This window comes from Leptonychotes weddellii, chromosome 3 (assembly GCF_054177405.1).
Source record: "Leptonychotes weddellii isolate Sample4059 chromosome 3, ASM5417740v2, whole genome shotgun sequence".
Classification (NCBI taxonomy): domain Eukaryota; kingdom Metazoa; phylum Chordata; class Mammalia; order Carnivora; family Phocidae; genus Leptonychotes; species Leptonychotes weddellii.
Window position 1 is genome coordinate 119,977,584 of NC_138371.1, and position 27,381 is coordinate 120,004,964.

General features: G+C 42.3%; 1 protein-coding gene across 1 annotated transcript in view; it reads right to left on the reverse strand.

Moving 5' to 3' along the window:
- WDFY2 (WD repeat and FYVE domain containing 2) overlaps positions 1 to 4,605 on the reverse strand; it is a 175,729-nt gene extending 171,124 nt beyond the window's left edge. Inside the window, exon 1 of the mRNA XM_081814890.1 lies at positions 4,220 to 4,605. Within this exon, the coding sequence (XP_081671016.1) occupies positions 4,220 to 4,356 (137 nt within the window). The 5' untranslated portion in view covers positions 4,357 to 4,605. The remainder of the gene's footprint in view (positions 1 to 4,219) is intronic.
- Positions 4,606 to 27,381: the final 22,776 nt, after the last annotated feature.

The following is a 27,381-nucleotide window of genomic DNA, read 5'->3' on the forward strand; positions in this document are numbered from 1 at the left end:
CCCCCATCAGAGCCTCCTCCCCAACACCCCACCACCACAGCCTTGGATCTTTTTATCCAGAAAAGAATTTCAAATTCTTGTGCCTAGAGGTTTTAGAAAGTTTCACTCAAAGTCACTCCTCTGGAGACACTAATTTTCCAGATTCTTCAAATCACTCGGAGCTGAGTTCTGAATTCATGCTGACTGGCTCCTGAATCTATACTCTTAACCAGTCCATTCTAGTGCTTCTCGATGAATGAGAGTTTTCTTTTCCCTCTCTACCTACAATGCTCTTTACCCTCACTTTTTCACATAACTCCTAGTCATCCTGCAAGACCCATCTATAGGAGCACTCCTTTTCTCTAACCACCACGAGCAGAGATTCTTCTGTAACCCCAGAGGACGTTGTCTGTACCTGTCTTCAGCACATCTCCTTATACTGAGATGTGCTGAAGACACACACGGACACAAACGGACCCCCCTTTACCCACTGTGAAGGTACAGACTCCTGGTGAAGGAACAGTTTCCTTTAATTGCCCCCTAGTAACTACCCAGAGTTACTAAAACTCTCTGTTTGAATGCCAAGATTGTTGACTTGTGTTAAAATATGCATATAAAGAATATATAAACGTGATGGGGTTGGGTCCCACCTGGAGAGAGGTCTCTCCTGGCCTTCATCACTGAAGAAGAGGCGATCACAAGACAAGGGAGCCCCTGGGAAGCTGCAGACTAGATATCAGTGTTAATCAAAATCAAGCTAAGATGTCTCGTATGAAGCTCCTAAGCAAGGAATGTTAAGATAGCACCCACTCAGAAAAGACAGTCCAGAAGGCAGCTAGGACATGAGGAACCCAAAGTACCAAAGGTGGGTATGTCCCCTAGAGACAGAATCTAGCTATACGCAAAGCAAAGACAATCTCAGAAATGGCCAGGGAGTTCCCAGAACAAGTTCTGTACTATGATAGCACCAGAAATCTGAACTTTGAAAACAGATTGTTTTTATATTTCTTATGTTCCCTTATATTTCCTTCCTTGGTATCCAGCAAAGTTCCAGGCTGTCCTAACTGTGCTAAGATAAACTGAGGGTGAGGGTTTTTATTGACTCTTTGGCCTGACAATTAGAATATTATCAACCCTCTACTAACAGCAGCAGTAGGATGAAAATGGTAATCCAAGTGAAAGAATCCCCCAAAAGAAGATAAAATGTAGGAGACAATAAGGGCTATGGAATCCGGCTACTCTCCCCCATCCAAAAATTCTCTTTTCAATACTAAATCTTGGAGGTTGTGGTTTTGTTTTATTATCTTCTAAAACTACCCCCCCTCCACTAAATTGTATCTTGAAAGGATCTTGCCATTTCACCAATGCAGTATGCGCAAGTGCTCAAACACAACAGAAATGTAAATGTTTGTTGATGGAATGAATGAAGCAATGCATGGACTTTCAAAGTTTTAAGGCACCCTGAAGACCACCCAGTCCACTCCTCCCAAAAGTGCACATTTGTCCACACAGGGCTTTAATAGGTTGTCATAAAAGTCAATCAACAAATATCAACTAAATGCCTATAATAGTTAAGATGCTTTCAGGAACAACAACAAAAATATATCAGACACTGATACACAACAAATGTCAGGCACTTTGCTAGGCCCTAAAGATACTACAATAATAAGACACACGTGGGAAATCACCCATGTGATTCCCGACGCCTTGCGGTGGAGAAGATGACTGGACCGTAAGTATCTACAATACTGTTTAAAATAGAAAATGTTAAGTGTTTTCTAAGGTTAGATAAAGGCTATCTGGATTCAGAGGTCAAAAAGGGAAACCAGGTTTCCAAAGAACTTCCAGGACACTGCCACACAGGATAGGACGTTATTTGTGATTTAACCTTAGAGTTCAGGAATGAAAACTATTAGTTTCTAGTTGAAGCAGTTAATGGAAATGGCTTTGTATGTATTGATGAAAATCAATATTCTATCTTCATATCTTTAGCATTATGTCAAATGGCATTGACAGTGGATTCTGAAAGAATACATATCAATTCTCTTTTAATGAAAACCATAATCAAAACTGAGCTCTAAATAACAAAGTTATTATCACCTGTGAGCATGGAAACACAGATTTGTCAATTTGAGTATTAGTAAAATATATGTAAAGAATAATTCTGGACTTATGGGTGGGCCTTATTTATTTAACAGTTAACTCTATAATAAAATAATTCCTAGTTTAATAAAATAATTCTAGTTTACATTGTAGACTAGAAAAGTGAAAATTAAGCTACTATATAGCTAAACATCACATTTTTGTCCTGTAATCAAATGAGATTTATCTTTCAGTTTCTTTCATATATGCTACTTCAGCTTCTCCAAACACCTTGAAATGCATCCTACTTAAGCTGCTTCCTTCAAGATAAACACACTAGAAGGGGAATCAGGAGACTCAGGAGCTAAGCCTGGCTTCACCACCTGCTACCTGAATTTGGGCAGGTAAATTCTCTGGCCTAAATTTTCTCATCCATAAAATGAAGCAGTTAGAGCAAATAACCTCTAAAATCCCTCTGAACTCTTAAGACAACAACAACAACAAAAAACCCCTGAAAACTAACCTCTACTCCCAAACCATCAACCAAAGCAAAAAGTTTCAAAACTAGTATGAAAGAAGCTTAAGTTTAACCACCTTTCTCCTTCATTTACTTGACTCAACAAACTTATTTATGAATTTCCTACAGCAGTTAGGTTCAGCAGTTTCATCTACAGCAGTTATAGACTGGGAAAGTGACATCAATATATCCCTTTAGAAACAAATCCGTAACAAATTTCTAGGTCCAGAAGCAATCTCCTTAATGGAATTTTGCCTCTATCAAAAAACTAAACATTTATAAACTTCTTTGTGAATTTCAAAAGGTTTTTAAAGCATGTACTCCATTTCAGCAATGTATTTCTTCTGTTCACTGTAGACTGCTTGCCACTGGCCTATGTTTACAATTTTCCCCATTGGATCTAGGAAATGAATAGAGCACCTTTTGGCCATTTGTAGGGAGTATGATGTAGACAAACACGTATGATTAATATACTCATCTTAGTTATATTGAAGAACCCATCATATGAATAGACCTATCAGGCAAATTTTTTTGAGGCCACACTGCATACAAAGTGCTGAAATGACTATAAAGACAGTAATGAACACGTTGCTGCTTTGCCCCTACCCGCAACTGTACTGGTCACAGAGAAAAAAATCCTCTACCTCAGCATAATTTGAATTTACATTAAGAAAACCTAACTACTGTTTTAAGGTAAAAGCCCCTTGTCATATACCTCTATAGTGTTACATTTTTTAGAACGCTAGTTGGTATTATCGAAACAATTCTAGATAAATACCATAACTACTATATTCAAGCATCATTCCTATGGAAATCAGCTTCATCGGCTTAATTTCTGCATATTAAATGAATTAAGTTAAAGTGCAAACGCTATTGTCTGAAAAACAAGGGAAATTATTAATGGCAGAACAACTGGCTCCACTTCTGCAAATTAAGCAAAATTAAGCAAAAAGAAAGGAAGCAAGCAAAGGGAAGGAACTCGAGAGCTATTTGCAGCAGTGGTCCCTTGCAAGTTCTAGGCGCTTCCCCTTGAGCTCGAAGAAATAAGAAAATGAGAGCAAAGAAGAGAAGGGCACCTCTCCTTTCGGGCAGAAGCCCAAAGTTATACTCTCTTCACAACTTGCAATATTCATTGAGTTCAGTGTAAGATGTACAGGAGATCTGGATTCGGTGGGACGGTCTGGGAGAAGGGAGTGGCATTTACTCTCCGTCTGGAGCCCTAAGAACTGTACCAGAGTACTCCAAAACCCTTAGTTATCTAGCAAAGGCTCTCGGAGCATCCTCCCCACGCACACACCTGCAGGGCTGGGCGGCCCCACCCTCCTCCCCTCCCGTCCTTAGGGCTGGACCAAGGTCCAGTAGCCGGCGCACAGTTAGTCCAAGGACCACCCTGGCCCGGCCTGCGCCACCCGCCCCGGGCAAGGCCAGAGCGCACGCCGCTGTCTGGTCTCCGCTTCCCAGAGCCACGCAGTGGCGGCGGAGCTCAGCTGGACACCAGCACCACCAGGATGCGTATTATAATAAAAACTTGGGGGAGTATGTCTACACTTGCGCCGACGTGGAGGCACAGCCCGGGACGTGGGCTCCGGGACCGCCGGCCCGTCCCGCCCCTCCTCGCGGCCGAGGGGCGGCGGTCCGTACCTGTCCTCCGAGACGCTGATGACGCCCTCCTCCTTGGGCACGATCACGGCCATATTCACCACCTCCTGGGACCCCTCGACCCGCTGCAGCAGGACGGGCTTGCGGGTCAGCGGCTTGGGCTGGATCTCCGCCGCCATCGGGAGGAGGGGGCGCGCCGGGGGTGCCGCCGACAACCGCGCCGCGGGGCCGGGCTAAGGAGACCGCTCGGGTACGGGCACAAGCTGAGACAGGGACTCTGGGTGACCGGAGCGGGACGCCGGGGACCCGCGATCATAGCCTGGCCGCCGGTCCGGGAACGACTCCGCGCTCCCGGCTTGGGGCACCGAAACCGCCACGACCCGGGCTGCAAGCCGGCGCCACCACCGGAGGAGGGGGCGGAGAGCTGGGGGGCGGAGCCGGGAGGGGGCGGTGCCTGCCGCAGGGGGTGGCCGCTGGTGGGCGCGAGGGCGGCTGCACTTCCGGAAGAGTGGCGGAGGAGGAGAGGAAACCTGAAGGAGGAGGCGGGGCGCTGGCGGCCCAATGCGCGTGCGTCAGTTCACTAGCCCGTTTCCGCCCCGCCCCTCCGTGATTCCCGACGCCTTGCAGCGCCGCCCCTGGAACGCATGCGCCTTCCATTAGCCGCGGTCTCCTAGATTCGCCACCTTCCACATCCAATGTTTGGTCCCCTCCCTTTTTAATCTCCCATGAACGCGCGTGTAAACACCCCTGGGAACGCGCTTGCCAGAGGTCCCGCCCCCTCCAAAATCCCTAAAAAGGGGGCGGGGGTGGGGCGGGGAAAAGCGCGCCTGGGCGAGGCCGGAAAGAGAAGAATCCTGCAGGAAGGAAAGAAGCCGAACTAGTTGGGACGTGACTGGGCATGCGCACGGGTTACCTGTCCTGAGCTGCCTTAACAATGAGCCTGCCGCGGCAGGAGGCAATATACTGCTCCCAGCATGCACCATGCCCGGGCTGCCGAGTGGCGCCCCAAGGGCTCCTGGGAGTTGCAGTTTTTCAGAGCCTCCTCTCCCTTATCCTGGAATGACCTATCGCCCACTTCGGATCCCGGCAGCGTCCCGGGCAATTGGCTGAGTCGCGGCCCAGACTCAGCTCTAAGGAGGGAGTTGAGGGGCAGCCCAGGGCTGAACAGGCAGGCGGTCACTACACCCTTGGTTCAGACTGCTGCCTATAATAGTGGAGCCCTAGAGATGGGGAAAGAAGAGAATCTCTTGTACAAGTATCTTCGAGGGAGTTTCGAAATCATCTGTAGTGTAATCTTTCTGGTTTTCTTAAAGGACTAAATTACCAAACCAAGGTTACTTTAGCTCCCAGTTAGGGCTATGCGCCACCTCCACCCCCCCATCCCCACCACCCGACTTAAACCCAGGCTCCCCTTGCTCCTGGTCCTGTCTTCTTTCCATTCCCCAGTAATCCAGCCTTTCTAGCTCGCTCCAAAGACAATGGAAAGAGTTATTGTGATTATTGAATGAAAGTTAGGTGCCTGGCACAGGGCCTGGCATGTGGGGTTGTTCATTATGTGATGACCCTACTAAGCCCTCCCAGAGCTAACAAACTAGCTGAGGAGTGGCCATGAGGTGTGATTGGCTGGCAAGGGGTCTGGAGGTCAGAAAAATAATAGGCCAGAGCTGGGCGAAGAAATGACAGGCCTCGTAGAAATGCATTTCTAGGGCAGGTTTTTGGCAGCCAAGGCAGTATGCTGCAAAGGACCTGTCTCAAAGCACACAGTGCAACTCTTTACCCATCCTTGCAGTGAAACAGGCATTTTCCAGTTCTGGGACATGGAACAAGGCATTCCACTTCTCTGAGCATCAGGTTCCCCATCTATTAAGTGGAAAATAATAATACTTACCTTGGGTGTTGTGTGAGACCTACAAAAAACGTATTTTAAGTGCCTTCATGAACAATAGGTCCTTTAGGGTTCCAGGGATTCGGACATGGACATATTTGGGGGGTCATTATTCAGCCTACCACAATGGTGTCAAATACTATTCTTATGCTCCTCACTCTCCTTATCTCTATCCCTGACCTCACCACTGAACTCTAAACTCATATCTAATGCTACTCTACTTTGTCATTTAACTGTTTAATAGGTGTTCCAAACATTCCTAAACAGTATCTTTAAGTCTACTGCATCATTCACTCAGTGGTTCAAAACTAAGTTTCTAAGAGTCATCCTTGATTCTTCTCTTTTCCTCACAACTCTTATCCAAACCATTAACAAGTCCTATCAGCTCTACCTCCAAAGTAGATCTTGAATTTTCCCACTTATATCACCTCTATCCCAGTCCAAATCACCATATGCTCTGGCCTCTACTACCAGTGTAACCTGCTTTCCTTGCTTCTTCTCTTGAACCCTTCCCCCATTCAGCCCAACCCCAACCTTTTCAATCCATTTTTATCGCAGTGGCCAGAAGATTTTGTTTTAAAATATAAGCCAGATCGTGTTACTCCTCTGCTTAAAATTTGTCAGTTTCACTTTCAAGTGCCTTACAGAATCCATTGCACTTGAGATAAAATGCTTCTCCAACCTCACCTCTCCTCCTGTTCGGTACTCTCTAAGCCCCGACTTGGAAAAATCTCAGAAACACCAACCTTCTTCCTGCTGGTGGTCCTTGCAGTGTTTACCTCTAGATGTTTTCTTCTCACCACTCAGTCTTCACCCCACTGTTAGCTCCTTAGAGAATATTACCCTACCACCTCTCATGTACCCTACCTTTTCGTAACACTCACTGTCACGTCACCCTGTTTTGTTTTCCAGTCCTCTCTTCTGCGCAAAATAATCTTTGTTTCTTATTTATTTCTTAGTTCTCCCTTTTGTAGAAGAGAAGCACCAGGAGGAGAGAAAGGACCTTATCTGCCTGTTCATCATTGTATTCCCAGCCCCTAGAATAGAAGCTAGCACATTAGGAGGCATGCTGTAAGTGTTTGTCAAATGAATGACTAGAAAAAAAGAGAGGCAGGTTGGAATTTAACTCTTTTTTCCATTAGAGCATAATGGAAAGACTGGAATCTGGACCTTACCCTAATTTCTGGGATGGGATGATCCTTGGGAGTATATATACAACAGGCAGATGATAATACCAACATGGTAAAGCCAACAGGTGAATAATTGGTATCCAAGAGAAAGGCCTTGTATGCAATTACCCCTTCTCTTCCTGGCAGCAGGCACAAGGGCCCCCTCAGCAGCGAGGTTTGGTGGCTCTGAAGCCTAGGTGCACATTAGAATGCCTTGGGAACTTTTTGAAAATGCAGATCCCTGGACCTTATCCCTGAATGACCAAATTTGGTTTTCTGGGAGGTTGGCCTGAGAATATGAATATTTATAAAGTTTCAAGTGATTCTAAAGCAGGTGACCCTTGGTTTCTAGTCTTTTCTGGGAAGCCCAGGCCTAGGAATCCAATGGAAGGGTGCAGGAAAAGTGATGAGTGGTACAGAGGACTGGGCCTCCAACCATGGAGCACATCTCCCCTTCCCTTTTTTCTTCCCCAGCATGAGGGACTAGCCAGGCTACTTGCTCTACCACTGGTAACATCTTGTGTGTCTGATCAGACCAATGTCTTTTTTTGTGTGGTCCATTAAGTAACAGAACACAGCCTGTGGCTCTTTGCCCTACTCACCTGTGCCAGAAGCAAGCCCAGGACTTTGGCAAAACTTTTCCCTTAATCTTTCTCTCCATTCTCTCTAGCCTGGGCAGGCTTGGGTTAACAATATGTTTTCATGTATATAAAGGTATGAAGTAAGGTTCCTCTATATATCTGTATCTACATATTTTTAAGTATATTTTTAGAGCAGTTTTAGGTTCACAGTAAACTTGACTGGAAAGTACAGAGAGTTCCATATAGCCCCTGCCCCCACATAGGCATAATCTCCTGCATATCTACATCCCCCACCAGAGTGGGACATTTGTTACAATCAATGAACCTACACTGATACATCTTTACCACCCAAAGTCCATAGTTTATCTTTGGGTTCACTCTTGGTGGTGTATATTCTATGCGTTTGGACAAATGTATAATGACATGTATCCATGATAATAACACCATATAGAATAGTTTCACTGCCCTAAAAATCCTCTGTGCTCTGCCTATTCCCAAACTCCTGGCAATCACTGATCTTATTGTCCCCATAGTTTTGCCTTTTCCAGAATGTCATATAGTTGGAATCACACTGCTCTAAATCTTCTGCATCAAATAGTGTTAAATAGAATGTATGAAGCAATTAAATGAGGCCTATGAGGAATGAATGTGGCTCGTACATACAGTTGGTATGTAGACTTTTCAGATGGGCTTCTTTCATTTAGCAATATGCTTTTAAGTTTCCTCCATGTCTTTTCATGGCTTGATAGCTCATTTGTTTTTAGTGCTGAGTAATATTCCATTGTCTGTATGTATCATAGTTTGTTTATCCATTCACCTACTGAAGGCCATCTTGTATGCTTCCAAGTTTTGCCAATTATAGATAAAACTGCTATAAATATCCGTGTTCCGGTTTTTGTGTGGGCATAAGTTTCTAGTTCCTTGGGGTAAATACCAAAGAGCCCGATTGCTGGATTGTATGGTAAGAGTATGTTTATTTTTATAAGAAACTGTCAATCTGTCTCCTCAAGTGGCTGTATTGTTTTGCATTCCCACCAGTTAGGCTCATCTGTATTTCAGAGGAAAAGTAATTCTCCTGGAATTTTCTGCAGAGGATCTAGGAAGGCAGGGTAGGATGAAGTAGGAGTGAAAACCAACCTTAGGGAAATGGCTGCAGGTTGACACAGTGAAAGAAAAGAGAGAAGGAGGAAGAGAGCTTGTTTCTGTTCCTTCTTTGCTTTGTCTTTACTAATAACATTCAGCCCCCAGCCCCCCCTTCCCCACCCCCCCACCCCCCCACCCCCCCACCCCCCCGCCACAGCCCCACCCATACACTGGCCCTGAACTGAACTCAAGTGAGAGGCAAGGACTGTGACTGATTAAGTCTGCTCCTTAGAAAACCAAGAGCAAAGCAAGGAATCCCAAGTGCATTTTGTCAAGAAGTGAATCCACTATTCCTACAACATGGTAGCTCTCAAAAAATGTTTGCTGACTGAAAGCATAAATAAAAACCTAAACTCCTCAGTTTACCCGTCAGAGGTTTTAAATCTATCAGAATCCTTGGTTTAGCTTCAGGAAATTCAGACCTACTCATAATTCCATGGACACTATCTTCATTCTTTCTTCCAGCAAATCAGCGCCTGGTGTGTTCCAAGGAGTAAGCTAAGTGCTGGATATAACCTTTGTGAAGTCAGGGACAGAGCTCTGTGTGGCTTATATCTTGATTTCATCATCAGACAGCTACTGGCTCTGGGCACAGTGAGCAAGTCGTGAAGAGGAGTTGGTGTGAGAAGATTTTGGTTTAAAAAATAAAGGTCAGGACTATGCTCAGGTTCTGCTGATGTGGTCAGTTCTGCTCTAAATCTTCTGCATATTAAATAGAATGTATGAAGGAACTAAATGGGACCTATGAGGAATGAATGTTGCTCCTACCAAATATTGAGATGGGAAGAGGGGTGAAATATATTGCCATCTAGGCAAAATGACTAATCCATTTGGAAGGAATCAGTCTCTAGGTCTCATACACAACTACAATTACTTTACTAAGGAATGAACGTTTTGTATTTTGTAGCAACTTTTGGGGGAGACCACATTTTTCTACATGTGCCTGTTTTGGGTTCCATTTTCCACCTATAATTATACACATGAGGAAAATAAGTGAGTCTGCAAACAAAGAATGAGATCATCTTTATCTCAAAGACCTTGACTGAAGGTCATGGTTAATGACCAAACTTCTAATGTTGCCGCTGGAGTCCTGGCAGAATTATATCTGAAACTCTCTGGCTATCTGATGACACCTTTCAAATTTTTTATATGCTTCAAGGATCAACACAGTGCAGCCATCTTACATATAAACCAACTGTTGTAGTATATGCTTAGGCCTCATTGACATGGTTGTAAGAAAAGCATTTCCCATCCTCAGAATCTAAACCATAAGCCTTCTTTAAGCAGAAATAGCTTTCCTCTCCTGTTGAACTACCCTGATATCAAGCACAGTACAAGGCATGAAGAGAGAGCTCAGTAATGACAAGTGAGTAGAAAGATTAATTGAATCTTAATGTCTTTGCAGAACAGGTTCTGGTGAAATGGATCACAGAAGAGTTGTATACCCATAGTCCTCCTATCAATACAATTTACTTGGCAGTTAATACCGGAGGCCAAAGAGATCAGGACAAGTGTTTGTTACCAAAGATACCTCCCCTTGAGTAAAATTAGTTAGGATCAGTTTCATTTTCCTTAACAGCAACAGATACCATGGGAAAAGGGCTTTTGTGCCAACCAAATCAACATTAGTCTTTTTCTTCAACTGCCTTTCTGTTTCAGGAGGTGGAAGGGAGCAAAAACAAAAAAACTCAAGCAATAGGAAGAAAAGACTGTATTGACAAAATAAATAAAAGAGTTCAGAGGCAGTAGAGAGCACATTCAAAGTCCTAAAAAGAAAGAGAAAGAGGCCAAGATATTAATGATAGCCCAAATGGTATGATCCAAACTTTGTTGTCCCACATTAAAACCCTGAAGAATTTCATGGGCTCCTGAAATACATTTTTACTTCCAGGGTATGAAATCCTAAAGAATTTATATCCTGTATCGGATGTTCACAGATTAAGTGTATTGAAAAAGTTGATTCTCTTTTGAGGTTGGTGCACAGAGAAGCTAGAAGCTGTACCCCCGAGTAGAATGCTGAGTAAAGTAAAACTATGGTGTAGCTTCCTCACAGGTCTCACTGCCCCCAGCCTTGCTCTCTCCAAGCCATCCTTCTCATTGCTGCCAGAGTAATCTTCCTAAAACTTGCGTTATTCCCTAACATAGCCTAAAACCTTCGAGAGCTTTCCATGTCTCTAGAATTGAAACTACACTCATTCATCTGGCTCATGCCTACCTCTGCGATCCATTTCCCACTTTCTACCCCCTCAAAACTCACCTCCGGTAACACTGCATCAGGTAGAATGGTTTTCGTTGCAAGTGACATGAAATTCTACTTGATCTTTTAAACAATGGAGGGAATACCAGCATCCACTTAACCGGTCAGAGTTTGGTCATGTCATTGACTCCATTTCTCTGCCATTCCCTTAGGTCTATGTGACATCTTTATCTTCTGGTTCCCTCTCCTTGAGGTAACAAAATAGAAACCAGCAGCTCTTGGGTTTAAATGCTTTTTCTTCCATATGAATGCATCTCTTCCCCAATCATCAAGCCAAAATCCTGGACTTCTTTCTGATTGAACATATCCAGCCCTGAACTACCATCCCTGAGGAATGCCATGGCTGATTTGCTTAGGCTTGGATGTCATGCTTCTCTGAGAGCCAGCTATAACAAAAGAATGGTTTGTGCTGACTGGCTAAGACCAACCAAGACCCATCCTTGATGCTGACAATAATACTCAATCCTTGGCTGGAAAATTTGGAGGGAAGGAAAGAATGGATGCAGAATAACCATCTTCAGAATCCAAACTACTTACAATTCTCTAAGCCTTTCAGCCCATGGTTTAGCTCTCTGCCCTCTTTCGGGAATGTTCTTTCCCCACTTCATCCATCTGGGAAACTCTTACTCTACTCTCAACTCCAGGCCAAGCATTTCATCCTCTGTAAGGTCTTTCAGGATCCCTCACCCCAAACAGTGGATTAGGTCCTTCTGTGTACCATTCTTATACCCAGTACAAACTTAATATGTTGCCTTACTCATCGTTCGTCAATTATTTGCTTGATAGATTTGTCTCCCCTGATAGATGGTTAACTCCTTGAGTACAGAAACCCCGTCTTTTTTTATCCTTACTCTTGACATTTATAAAATGACCAGAGCATATTTGGATATCCTTTAAATAAATTCTGAGTTTTGTTAATTCTACTGGAGATTGATCACCATCTGCTGATCACCAAGTTATGTGCTCTGTGTGAAGGTGTGACCTCCTCTGATGTCTAACCTCAAGAAAGAGACAGAGCCTCAAAAAAAGTAACTGGAGCCAGAGCAAAGGAAATAGAAAGTGAAATTCCTGAGTCACTCTGTTTCTTGGCCCTCTTGGTCCTGATTTACAGGGATCTAGAGGTCTTTGAGGGTCCAGGGCACTATTAGTTGCTAAAGGTGTCCTCTAACTATGGAGGCAATTCAGGTACCAGGCAAGAAGTTTTCCTATAGGAACCTCAAGCTGGCAACTTGGTCAGCCAGGGTCCCTAACTGCATGTTATATTTCATGTTTATGATCCTTTTATTATTCCTAACAAAAAAGGGCAAAGCATGCTCTAGATGCTCTTTCCTTTTGCCTCACAGTGCCACAAAAAGAATACCACCTTTTACCTTTCCTCAATTTACAGTATCCGAGGGTGGAGTAAAGAAGTAAACACTTCCCAAAAAAGGAAAGGAAATGATCATCATTATCAGCAACTGTTTTTAACACACACTCTTGGTAGGGCACAGTATGGGTGGCCAAGAAACGTAAGAAGCAGCTGGAAAATTTCAGGGAAGCTAATAATTAATTCACAAATGATAAGTGCTCTGCCAAAAATAACATTGATGGTGGTAATGCAAATATTCTGGAGGACCCTGAGATTCAAAGACGATGAGACGCTCACTGTACTAGATGCTAGCATCTGTCACTAGAGTCACGAAAGCAGCAGCAGACCGGCTCTCTGACCTCGGTGAAGCCACATGTAAATGTAACAGCCAGAGACTATTAATAAGTATACGATAGCATAGTATAAATTATACATCTGCGATGGCACGGCAACAACATTATTTGACTGATTACTGAGAGAGTGATCAGGGTGGAATGATATTAGTCAGGAAAGGCTCTTGAAGGGGATGAGTCACAGGTTTTTGAACAAGAGGCTGACATGATGTAGATGGTACTCAAAAACTATTATCTTAGCAACTATGTTGAGAAGAACTGAGATGGGAAAACACAAATCAGGGAGACCAGGTAGGAGGCAGTAATGCAAACGAAGTGATGGGCGCCCGGACTGGTGTGTGGGCTGTGAAATAGAGCTGGAATGGCTTAGAGAAGGCGATGCAGTAGGTTGCATAACAGCGTGGGCTTTGCAGACAAACTGATCTGGGCTCCGATTCTGGCTTTACTGACTAGCTGGGTTACTTGGGTAACTAACCTACCTGCTCTAGGTCTATTCCCTCATCTACAAAATGCACTTGTGGACACTTGTGGTTGTTTTTGCTGTCCGGTATTTCAATGTCCTTCCTAATTTGAGTGAATCTCAGTGTAAATGGGAAGACACACAGGGGAAGCTGTTCTTCTGCTGGCCCCCTGGCATCCAGGACATAAGCACGTGCTCTGAGCAGGGCCAGCTGGTGCTCACTCACCTCTCTGTACTGGGGAATAGTGATGCAAAGACCTTGTGGCCAGTTTGAGGATCTTTGAGCTCTCTGTGGTGAGATTAGACTCCAGAGACCTGGGGATGCCTGGCTGGCTGAGTCAGTAGAGTATGCAATTCTTGATCTCAGGGTGTGAGTTCAAGCCTCACATTGGGCATAGAGCCTACTTAAAAGAAAAAAGAAAAGAAAGAAAGAAAGAAAGAAAGAAAGAAAGAAAGAAAGAAAGAAAGAAAGAAAGAAAGAAAGAAAGAAAGAAGAAAGAAAGAAAGAAAGAAAGAAAGAAAGAAAAGAATCCAGAGGTGGGGCACCTCCTGGAAAATAGGATCTCAACTTTGTGCTCTGCTTCTTCCCTTGGCTTTCCCCTGAACCCGGTCCTCTACCTATAGATTCTGTGAATTGCCTGACACCTTTCCAGTTACTTTGTTTTCTGTTTAAGTTACCTGCTATTTGCTTTCAGGAACCCCGCCTAGAACATGACCTCACAGGACCATTTTGAGGCTTGAACAAGATAATGTCTATAAGGCCTTTAGCCCAGTACTGGTCATGGCTAAACACTTACTAAATAGTTGACCTAAGAAGACACAAAAAAAATGACAGAATAAGTGACAGACTTTGATACTGGTTAGATGTGGAAGAAGAATAAAAAGGAAGAGTGGGGAAGGTAACACTTAAGTTTACAAACCTGTCCTCCACATCCTTATTCTACCTCTAATGAGAATCTGGAAGCCAACAGAAGGATGACCTGAATGAAAGAGGGTTAGACGTTAATGGCAAAATACCAACCTCTCAGCGTGTCGGACTGAGAACAAGGTATTTTACTGACATGACAAAGTCTAAACTCGTTAGCCTGGCACATAAGGCACTTCATAACCCTGTTTGAACCTGCCTTTCCAGCCCTCATGCTTGCCACTCCCTGAGAAGCACCTGACGCCGTACTCAGATCATGCTGCTTAGTGTCCCAAGAGCACATCGTGTTGTTCTGAGCGTTGCCGCCTCGGCGCACTGTTTTCTCTTCACCTGAAATGTCCTTCTCATCCTCCCTCAACTTCAACTCATTTGCCTCTTTTATCCTTGACAAAGGCCTTCCTAACTCCTTCCAGGCAGTGTTACTCACTCCTTCTTCTGGGCTCCCACAGAATTCTACTCAGGCCTCTCTGGTAGAACATACCACATTTTGTTCTAAAGTGGTCATTCTGTCTCTCTCCTTCACTACCTTGTGTGGTCCCAGACCCCAAGGACTATGGCTTGCCATCCTCGTATCACCACTGCCTGACATCGTCTGGCACGGAAACGGTACTCCACAGGCTTGCTGCTGAATAACCAGGGCTTTTCTTTATAACTTGGTTAGAGATAAAAGGGTATGCCTGTAAGAGGCGTCTGGGTGGCTCAATCAGTAGACTGTCCGACTCTTGATTTTAGCTCAGGTCATGATCTTGGGATCTTGGGATTGAGCCCCATGTCGCTCCGTGCTCAACAGAGTCTGCTTATCCTTCTCCCTCTCTCCCTGCCCCTCCCCCCACTCATGTGCTAGCTCTCTCTCTCAAATAAATAAATAAATAAATCTTTTTTAAAAAGTGTATGTCCAGGGGTGCCTGGGTGGCTCAGTCATTAAGCGTCTGCCTTCGGCTCAGGTCATGATCCCAGGGTCCTGGGATCGAGTCCCGCATCGGGCTCCCTGCTCAGCAGAGAGCCTGCTTCTCCCTCTCCCACTCCCTCTGCTTGTGTTCCCTCTCTCGCTGTGGCTCTGTCAAGTAAATAAATAAGATATTTCAAAAAAATAAAATAAAAAGTGTATGTCTGTAAGATAACGTGATTTGACAATCCACACACAAAAGTCAGTCTTGTTCATTATTTATGTATTAAGTAATATATAGGGTCCTTTTAACTTCTAGCTCCTGAAGATCAGAGTTCTGTTTTAACTTACTTTGTACCAATAGGGTTTTGCACCAACCAGTGCAATAAAGGAATTAGAATCCTTTTGAGGTGCTACTTTGATGTAACTAAAGCAATGTTGCTAGTACGCTGAAGGAGCTATGGTTGGAGACCCTGAGTACAAGAGGCCAGGCCAGCAGCCTTGGTTAGGGTTTTCTGTAGATCCTTTCAAGCTGATTCCCATGACTTAACCAACTCACCTTGCCCGAATAGAAACCACAATGAAAATGATTATTTCCCTTTGCAGTTCCCCAAGTTAGGCCTAAGCCTAAGTTTCCAGAGGGACACAGCCATGAGGCCAAAATTTAGTTTTCTCTTCCATGGCCCTCAGAAATTTTTCTTCTTTATTTTCTAAAATGATTTTAAGGATTTCACTTTTAATTTATTTTTGAGTAAATAATCCATTACTGAGATTCAGAATTCAAAAGTATACAGTGCAAAGTGTCCCCCCCCACCACCCTGCACCCTCCCCATCCATCTTCTCCCTATGGGTGACCAAAGCTATTGCTTTCTTATGCATTCTTCCAGAGATATTTTATGCATATAAGGACATATTGTTAAGTTTCCTACTGCCTTTTTACACGAAAGTTAAATTAGTACACATAGTTCTGCCTCTTGCTTTTTATTCACTAAATGATTTATCTTATAGATTTTTTCCAGTCAGTACATATCAGTACATACCTTTTTTCCCCCGGCTGCATGGTATTCCAACCACATGGGTGAACTATGATCTAGCAAGACAGTCCCCTCTTAATGGGCCTGAGGGGGATTTCCCCCCAATCCGTTCTATTTTATAAACAATTCAGCACCTCTTTTTTTTTTTTTTTAAGATTTCATTTATTTATTTGAGAGACAGAATGAGATAGAGAGCATGAGAGTGGGGAGGGTCAGAGAGAGAGGCAGACTCCCTGCTGAGCACGGAGCCCGATGCGGGACTTGATCCTGGGACTCCAGGATCATGACCTGAGCCGAAGGCAGTCGCCCAACCAACTGAGCCACCCAGGCGCCCTCAGCACCTCTTTTAAGCCTCCTTTCAAACTCCCTCTCCAGCCTCTGCCTTCTTCATTCTCAAAAAATGTTGCCTCTCTTAACTCACAGAGAAAGCAGAGGCCATTAGATACAGACTCTATCAATTTCCTGCCTCTTTTCTACTTTGTACTTCAGACTCCTTCGGTTCCAAACAGCGCACAGTTCTCCGGATATGCGTGTTCTCTTGTCTCTGCACCTTTCTCTATGCCATTCCCATCCCTGCCATCCTTGGTCTGCCGGGAAGCTTCTATTAACCTTTCAAATCCCAGTTTGGATATCATGCGGAGGGAGTTAATCCGTTGCTGTTCGTAGTGAATCTGTACCTTGTTTCTCTCCCGCTGGTGTACTTATTATGCTGCTTTGAAATTTGTTTACGAGTCTAAGTTCCCATAGGTCTGTGAGCACCTTGAGAACCAGTTCAGGGGTGCCAGGGTGGCTCAGTGGGCTAAGCATCTGCCTTTGGCCCCAGTCGTGATCCCGGAGTCCTGGGATCGAGCCCCACATCGCATCCAGCTCCCTGCTCATCAGGGAGCCTGCTTCTCCCTCTCCCTCTGCCCCTCATCCCTGCTCGTGATCTCTCTCTCTCTCTCTCTCTGTGTCAGATAAATGAATGGAATCTTAAAAAAAAACAAAACAAAAAAACTGATTCATATCAGGATGCCCAGCACTTAGCATAGAGAATCTGGTAATAGAAGCCATTCAATAAATATTTGTTAAATAAATGAATAAATAATGTGGAGGAGATGTAAGCATACTCTGTTATGACAAGGATTTGCAAAACAGTAGAATGAATCCTCAACTTTGCACAGTGTAGCAGAAACAGCATTGGACCTGGAATCGTCAAGAGAACCCGTTCTGGTCCAAGGATGCAGGAAACTTTTCCCACATGTTCATTGCTGTATCCTCAATGCCAGGAAGAATGCCTTGCTCTTTATTGGTGCTAAGAATGAGGCTTTGTGTTATGTTTGGATTCGAATCTACTGAAGACACCCTTTATTTCAAAGAGTCTGCAAGGAGAAAGCTATAACCAGACCATCTGTGGCTTTTGGACTAAAAAGAGAACATACCCGATACCCAGTCCAGGTAAGTTATCCTAAGGCCAGTGAATTCGTTTACATTGGACATAGTCAACCAGCTGACCTTTACAAATGTGTTTTATAGATTAAATTAACACATTTTCCGTAGTCTCAGGTTTCTTCCAAGCTTAGTGGTAATCACATGTTTATCTGGGAAATAAAACAAAAACCTTACAGGTAATCTTGCGGGGGCAGGGCTCTTGACTCCTCCTGTATAAACCCCCAAAGAGAGCAATAGCATGCCAATCAGGCACAGAGCCCCCATAGATACAAATTGAAATAAGACCTTTACCCTACCTGGCCTGTCTCCTAAGAGGGCTTTTTTTTTTTTTTAAGATTTTATTTATTTATTTGACAGAGAGGGTAAGAAAGAGAGAGCACAAGCCGGGGGGGGGGGGGCGGGAGAGGGGGAAGCAGGCTCCTGCGGAGCAGAGCGCCCAATGCAGGGCTCCATCACAGGACCCTGGGACCATGATCTAAGCCGAAGACAGTTGCTTAACCGACTGAGCCAGCCAGACACTCCTAAGAGGGCTCTTTCTTCATTGCTCTCCTTCGGTCGCCAGAATGCACATATCTGCCTGCCCTTCTTGTCTTACTGTCTTACTGAGCAGGAGTAACATGCAATAATACATGTAGTTGTAACGTACAGAGATGTCACGTCTCCATCAGTTTATGAAAATAAGATTCTCTCATCCTGATGCTTCTGATCAAACACCGTGATGACCCACAGGTTGTTTTGAGACCAAGACTGAATCAAAATTTCATATTTATAATTTTTATTTCCACAGTGTTCAATAAATACCTGCGGATTGACCGAATGAATATTTTGCCCATTAATTAGCTCTGTAACCTTGGGCAACTTTTATCTACATTTTCTAGGCTTCAGTATCCTCATCGATGCAATAAAGTTCAATTGTCAGATTTTTTCAAAATTATTTTTTATTTTTATTTTTTATTTTTTTTTAGATTTTTATTTATTCATTTGAGACATAGAGATACAGAGAGAGAGCATGAGCAGGGAGAGAGGCAGAGGGAGAAGGAGAAGCAGGCTCCCTGCTGAGCCAGGAGCCTGATGTGGGGCTCGATTCCAAAACCCTGGGATCATGACCTGAGCCGAAGGCAGATGCTTAACCATCTGAACCACCCAGGCACCCCTCAAAATTATTTTTTAATAGTTTAAATCCTTTCTTCAAACAAAGTCTTAGAACCCCACATGTAACAGAAAAAAGTGGGGCTACTCTGGATAAAATAGGTTTGGAGGCCCTAAGACCTCCTGCTTCGCCTTCTCCTTCCCTACTCTTGTTTCTGCTCTGAGCCTCTCTGCTGAGCCCCGGGGCTCGGTAAGGTGCCTTCTAAAAAAAATCACTGCACCAGGCAATCCTATACATACTACTGACTCCAGGACTTGTAGGGAAACTTATTGTCAGCGGGGACCAGAGACTCCCATCCTGCAGCCTCGTAATTCTTAGGGATTAAACAAGGTCAAGCCATCCAGGAAAATTAAAATATGAAGTTTCTTTGCTTTGGGTGGTATTATATCAACTCAACCAAGGTCAGTTGATTACTTAATGCTAGGGAAAATTGGAAGCTATATATATCCTTGATAAATTAATAATGAATATGAACATGATAATAATGAACTGTGAACATGGTAACATATAAATAAATAAATGTTTAAATAATTTAAATAGTAAGACTTTATAAATAAAGTAATAAATACATTACTAACAAATAATTTTTAGTGGACAAAATTTCTCAATATATTATGAAAATGAGGGGGTGGGGTTAATAAAAAGAATCCCTGGGGAGCTGAGAATAATAATGATGAATTCCATTTTCTTCCTTTTCATACAAATAAAATGAGGCAGGGAAAGGTTGAATGGCTTGCTGAAGGCCTCACAGCTCATTTCATGGCAGAATCAGCACCAGAACACAGCATTTGTAACTTTCCCAGCCATGTTGCATTTCTCTATGAGGTTAGGCTTTCACCTTTACGTGTCTGGGATCCATGGTCACACAGCTACTGAAAGAGCATCCTCATTATCTCAACATTCATTATCTGAATTCCTGAAGTTTGAAGGTGTACAGGAGAGTAAGAGTCATCGTAACCTAGAAATGTTTACTTATCAAATGACTGCTTATAAAACCCACTCAAATATCCATCTCCATTAAACATGAGCATTGATTCTCCCCTTCCAAGGATCAACTCCTTCGTCAAGTCTCCAGCTGATGACTGCATTTTTATACATATTTGACAGTACAGTACAAATACAATGCAAATCAACTACAAAGTGAAATTGCTCGTTTTGCAAAGCTATGGAATTTTTCACGATTAATGAAAGAAGGCCAGTGTGCTTAGTTGCATAGGGCAAGAGAGGGAAAGATGTGGGTGATATTGAAGAGGTAGGCAAAGGACAGATTGGGAAGGGACTTGTGGTTCTTGGTGGTTTTCATTTTGATTAGGATGGGGAATTTTTGGAGGCCTTTAAGCAACAGAAGTGACAATCAGATTTATCTCTAAAATTTCATTTGGACACTGGCAAATAGTCTAAAATATAGATATCTTGCTACTGTATTTCTGTGATTCTATCCCATAGATGCATCGCCACATGTATGAAATGACACATGTATGAGGTTATTTATTGTTGCCTTATTTGTAAGAGCAGCAAACGGATGCAATTGTGATGTGCAGCAAAAGGGGCCTGGTTTGACTACGAAGGCATGACATGCAGCTGTGGAAACAAACCAGGAAGGTCTCTATATACCGATATGGAAAGAGTTTTAGGACATGTTGGTCAGTGAAAGAAAGCAAGATTTAAAACAGTTTAGAACAGTGTATATGGTAGGCTACCTTTTGTGCCATAAGATGGGAGATATATTTGTAGATGCTTGTATTTGCTTTAAAAACCCAAGAAAGATAAAAAAAAAAAAAAAGACAAAGACACCAATGGAAGTGATTATCAATAGAGGGTTGGGGTTGAGGAATGCAGGAATGGGTGCAAGACTTCTCTGGGCATATCTTCTTTCATAGTGTGCTGAATTTTGAGCCACGTAAATGTAATACCTCATAAAAAGAAATATGCATTTAAGAATCACTGTGGCTGCTTTGTGGAGAGTGGTTGTAGGGACTCAAGAGTGGAAGCTGGGGTCCATTTAGAAAGCTACCGAAGTAGTCCAGGCAAGGGCTGGTGGCAGTGGGTACTGGAAGGTAGCAGAGGAGGTGGTGAGAAGTAGTCCATTTGGGGGCATAGAGCTAATGGACTTACCAATAGATTGGGATCGGGTGTAGCATGTGAAAGAAGAAAAGAGAAGTCAAAGATAATTCCTAGATAGTTGTCTTGAGGGGCTTGAGGAGAGAAGATGGAGCTGGGGGAGGGGCGCCAAGGAAGATCAAGAATCAAGAGTTCTATTTTGGACTTGTTAAGACCATGTTTGAAGGCGGAGGTCCACAACTAAAGAGAAATATCTCGAAGGATGAAGACGGCAGAGATTTTTCCAAAGGTGAGTTCAACTCCCATGAGTTCACATTAAAAGACTGAGAGACCCTGGTAGAATCAATGAAACTCTCAAACAAATGTCCATCTTTGTTTTTGTGCTGCACAAATGAAATATTCAGGAAGAAATGTCATTTGTGCTAGTATAGAATTTTGTTGGGAAAAAACTAGGTTAAAAATTCTGTATCAATCGCTGGATTTGTTCTTAGTGCTCAAAGTCAGCCTGTAGTTATCATGATAGCCTACATTTTGTTAAATATAAAGTAAAAATAAATGCTGTTTCAGAATTTTCATTTCATTTTTCAAGATGAAGTTTGAATCAAAGATTTTTCACTATTTAGGATGAAATATAAGCGGCCGACTCTAAGTGGCCTTTTCAGTGTCCTGAACAAAATGCAAACAAATATAATTTGGGAAACAAATATAATTTAAACTTTTTCTCTTGGACACTAAATTCACATCTTTATTAACAGAGTAACTTACAATATAACTTGGACTGATAATGGGGCAGGAGGTAGAGAGTAACAATTTTTTCTACTTTACCACTCGAGAAGTTAATAAATATTTTTTGGTAAAAATAAAGAACTGCTTTCTTAAGAATTCTACCTTCAACTATTAATTTGTCTTTTGTGCATTTACCCTGAGTAGGACAGACTTTGGAAATGTCCCAATGTTAATAGAAGTTACTAGCTGTTTGCTGTAGCTCCCAATGTCTCAGAAAGCTTAGTATGCCAAAGTAAATTACCATGTGGTTTACACAAGCATTTCTTTCTCATGGTTCTGGAGGTTAGAAGTCTGAGATCAGGGTTGCCAGCATGGCCAGGTTCTGGTGAGAGCCCTCTTCCTAGCTGTGTCCTCACAGGGCCCATCCTTGGTACATGCATCAGAGAGAGGAGGGGGGAGAGAGGAGAGAGGAGAGAGAGGGGAGAGGGAAGAGGGAGAGAGAGAGAGAGAGATCTTTTGTATCTCTTTCTCCTCTTATAAGGGCACTAATACCATCATGGGGCCTCCACCCTCATGACCTAATGTAACCCTGATTACCTCCCAAATGTCTCAATGTCCCACCTCCATGTTGAGGATTAGGGGTTTAACATATGAATTTAGGGGCAAGGGGGGCATACAAATATTCAATCTATAGCTCTCAGCCCAGAATCCCTTTCAGTTTGGAGACCCTCATACCTCCAGGTGCCTGAAGTATTGGCTGCTGACGGCTTACCACTGAGTCCTTCTGAGGACTTGCCTGAAGGAAGCTGCCTCCCTCAAGTTGAGGTCCCCTCTCCTCTCCTCGGGAGGTGAGGGATGGCACAATACAAAGATCCAGCCCTCTGGCCTCAATATCCCCACTTCATGAGCTTCCCATAAGGGCCAGTGAGCCTCTGTCTTGCTTCCCTCACTCTCTGACAAGCATTATTCTCCAATACACCTCCTGCACATAATCTCGGTCTCAGCGTCTATTTCCTGGGGGACCCAATCAAAAGCACTGATAGGCTTCATTAATAGCATAGTCAAGGGGCGCCTGGGTGGCTCAGATGGTTAAGCGTCTGCCTTCGGCTCAGGTCATGGTCCCAGGGTCCTGGGATCGAGCCCCGCATCGGGCTCCCTGCTCGGCGGGAGGCCTGCTTCTCTCTCTCCCTCTACTACTCCTCTCTGCTTGTACACTCTCACTCTCTCTGTCGAATAAATAAGTAAAATCTTAAAAAAAAAATAGCATAGTCAAATAATAATAAATGACCAAATCATGCAGATTTCTTACGTTTTGTGTCGGTTAAGGCACAACATAAAAGGCAAACATAGTGGAGTACAGAATACACTATTGGGCACTCCCGGGGCTGGCTTTATGCACTTTGCATATATCATACCCACATCTGCGGAAGAGAAAAGCCTCCCTTAGGTCTGTTTGGCACCACAGGTTTTGTCTCTCACAGGGAGTAGTCTCTCTGCTCATTATAACTGATCTCTGAATGCATTACAATAAGAGAGAACCAAGTTTTGATCCCATTATGCTAGAATTTACTTTTGTTTCTTAAAGAAGTAGAACAACAGGAAGCCAAATTTCAGTCCGAGTATTCCTGGAAAAAAATGAAGAGTAAATGATAAAATGAAATAGTTTGTCCGGCAGCATTCCTTAAGAATTCCCCAGCAGGGGTAATGTGGATCCATCTAGAAAACAGGACTTAGATGCTGAGTTGATTTATCATACATAAAAAATTCCCAGACCATAGATTTTCTGCTCCTTCATTTCCATCATCGTAATTTATTCAGCCTTCAGTTTTCAAGATCCTTTTTGACTATTAGTAAGATTTTTTTTTTTTTTTTTAGATTTTATTTATTTATTCATGAGAGACAGAGAGAGAGAGAGGCAGAGGGAGAAGCAGGCTCCCAAGGAGCAGGGAGCCCGATGCGGGACTCGATCCCAGGACCCTGGGATCATGACCTGAGCCGAAGGCAGACGCTTAACCATCTGAGCCACCCAGGCGCCTTATTAGTAAGATTTTTAAAATAGCACTGTGCAGGTAGGATTTCACAAAGAATATTCAGGCTCTCCTTTCTCCTCTTGTCACTTAGTTAGCCATAGTTCAGTGTTTGAAGTTCAGAGGGTCTTTTACATGGCACCAAAGTAGTCTAATCTATAGTCAGAGATTTAGTCACAAAGAAAATTTGTCTTCAGGATTTACTTATTTATTTATTTATTATTAATTTTCTTTTTAAGTAGGCCCCATGCCCAGTGTGGAGCCCAACACGGGGCTTGAACTCACAACCCTGAGATCAAGACCTGAGCTAAGGGGCGCCTGGGTGGCTCAGTCGTTAAGCGTCTGCCTTCGGCTCAGGTCATGATCCCAGGGTCCTGGGATCGAGCCCGCATCGGGCTCCCTGCTCAGCGGGAAGCCTGCTTCTCCCTCTCCCGCTCCCCCTGCTTGTGTTCCCTCTCTCATTGTGTCTCTCTCTGTCAAATAAATAAATAAAAATCTTAAAAAAAAAAGACCTGAGCTGAGATCAGGAGTGGGATGCGTAACCCACTGAGCCACCCAGGCACCCCAGGATTCTCTTTTATTTTATTTTACTTTTTTAAAGATTTTATTTATTTATTTGAGAGAGACAGAGAGAGCACGAAGTGGGGGAAGGAGAGGCAGAGGGTGAAGAAGAAGCAGACTCCCTGCTGAGCAGGGAGCCTGATGTGGGACTTGATCTGAGGACCCTGGGATCATGACCCGAGCCAAAGGCAGACGCTTAATGACTGAGCCACCCAGGCACCACAATCTTGTATTTCTTAAAGGTAATTTCTCCATTTATTCCCCTGTTTGAATTTTGTTATTCTCTGTTGAAAATCTTTTTATTATGTAATTATAGAAAAATGAAAATGGGATACATGAAAAAGAAAAATTATCCATATTCCTGCCAACAGAATAAACCATGGTGGTTTATTTACATCCAGACCTTTGCCAAAATAGTGTATGTAGCATTTACAATTTTTACGAGATACATTCATGCCATTTTATACTTTCGCTTACCAATATGTAATAAATACTGTCCATGTCAATAGATACACCATTAAAATATTATTTAATAGATGCATAATATTTTACAGTTTGGGCATACTGTAAGTTTTTAAATCTATACCCTGCTAATAAACACTTACATTGTTTCCTTATTTTTTAACTTTTGTAAACAATGAATCAATGGACCTTCTTGTAAATAAGTCTTTGTATAAATAAATGGTTATTTCCTCAGGACAAATACTTAGAGGTGGGATTTCTGGATCAAGAAGTGGGCTCATTTTTAAAAATTTTTGAGAACACTTATTGCTAAAATGTATCAATTTCCCACAAAGAGTGGTTGAAAATATCCTTTCCCTATACCTTTGTCCCCTGAGTATATCATTCTTTTTCATCTTTCTTAATCTAATAGATGAAAAGTAGGATCTTGTTTTTAGTTGCATTTCTTTGATTTCTAGTGAGCCTGAGTTTTGAAAGTACTTATTGGACATATAATTGTTTCTTTTGTGAACTGCCTCTGAATGTAAAATATTGAGTTCTATTACTTTTTGTAATGAATTTTAAGAGCCTATCTATACATGAGCAGACATTTCTCCAAAGAAGACATACAGATGGCCAACAGACACATGAAAAGATGCTCAACATCACTCATCAACAGGGAAATGCAAATCAAAGCCACGAGATATCACCTCACACCTGTTAGAATGGCTAAAATCAAAAATACAAGAAACAAGTGTTGGCAAGGGTGTGGAGAAAAAGGAACCCTCTTGCACTATTGATGGGAATGCAAACTGGTGCAGCCACTGTGGAGAACAGTAAGGAGGTTCCTCAAAAAATTAAAAATAGAACTACCAGGTGATCCAATGCCACTACTAGGTATTTGCCTAAAGAATACAAAAACACTAATGCTAAAAGATATGTGCACCCCTATGTTTATTGCAACATTATTTACAATAGCCAAGATATGGAAGCAATCCAAGTGTCCATTGATAGATGAATGTATAAAGATGTGTTATATATATGTGGGTGTGTGTGTATATACATATATAACACATCTTCTTTACACACGTGCATGCACATGTGTGTGCTCGCGTGTGCGTGCGTGCACACACACACACGATGGAATATTACTCAGCCATAAAAAAGAATGAAATCTTTCCATTTGCAACAACATGGGTGGATCTAGATTGTATTATGCTAAATGAAATAAGTCAATCAGAGAAAGACAAATACCATATGATTTCACACATATGTGAAATTTAAGAAACAAATAAAATGAACAAAGGAAAAAAGAGGCAAACCAAAAAACAGACTCTTAAATATAGAGAAAAAACTGATGGTTACCAGAGAGGAGGTGGGGGTGGGTGGGTGAAATAGGTAAAGAGGATTTAGAGTACATTTATCACAATGCACACTGAGGAATGTATTGTTGAATCATATTGTACACCCGAAACTAATGTAACATTCTATGTTAATTATACTACAATTTTAAAAATTTGTAATAAAATTAGGTAAAAAAATGTTTAAAAAGAGCCTTGTCTGTGTGTTTATCATACATACATGTCTATTCTACATACAGATTTACATATATTCCAACTTGCTTTTCTGAACTTTGTTCTAATTTTAAATTTACTTTTCTGGGCATAAAGGTTATCTTAAGTAGTTAAATGTACCAGGGCACCTGGGTGGCTCAGTCGGTTAAGCCTCTGCCTTCGGCTCAGGTCGCGATCTCAGGGTCTTGGGATGGAGCCAGTCTTCAGGCTCCCTGCTCAATGGGGAGTCTGCTTCTTCTCCCTCTCTCTCCCCCTACTTGTGCTCTCTCTTTCTCTCACTCCTTCTCAAATAAGTAAATAAAACCTTTTTTAAAAAAGTAGTCAAATGTATCAATTTTTTTATTTATAATTCTGCCTATGTTACAATACTAAAAAGAAATATTCTGTACCCAAGATTATATAAATAATCCAAGAGAAACTTTATTTTCTCCCAGTTTATAGATTCATTAAAAACTTGTTTACATTTAACTCTTTAGCCTACCAAACTTTTGATTACAACTATGAGGTAAGAATCTAACTTTATTTTTTCCTATTGTTTAGGCAGTTATACTAACATTTATGAAATAATCCATCCTTTCTTCAATTGAAGTGCTATTATTAATATATAACAAATTCTTAAATTTAAATCTGCTTCCGGACTTTTTATTCTGATTGGTTCTTCTGTCTCTGAGTCCCGTATCAATACTATATTTTCAATCAGTATCATTTTATAATGTATTTTGACATCTGATATGACCCTTATCTCCTTATGTTTTTTAAAGACCATATTATCTTTAATATTTAACTGCTCTTCTTTTTCAAAATGTCCATTATTCTTACATATTTATTCTTCTATATATTTTTTTGATTAATTTTCTAGGGCAGCTTTAGGTTCACAGCAAAATTAAGGGGAAATTACAGAGATTTCCCGTATGGTCCCTGCCCACGGCCCCCATGCATAGCCTCCCCATTATCAACATCCCCCACCAGTGGTACATTTGTTACAATTGATGAACCTACACGGATATTTCTTTCATATATTTTTATACTGTGTTATATATAGTATATTCTTTCATATGTTCTTTATACTAATTTTGGCACCTTTCCTCTTCCTCCCCCCCCAACAAATCCTTTGGGGCTTTCATTGAGATACTACTAAATTTATATGTGAATTCAGGAAGACATTACTCTTTACAGTATTAAAACATCAAGA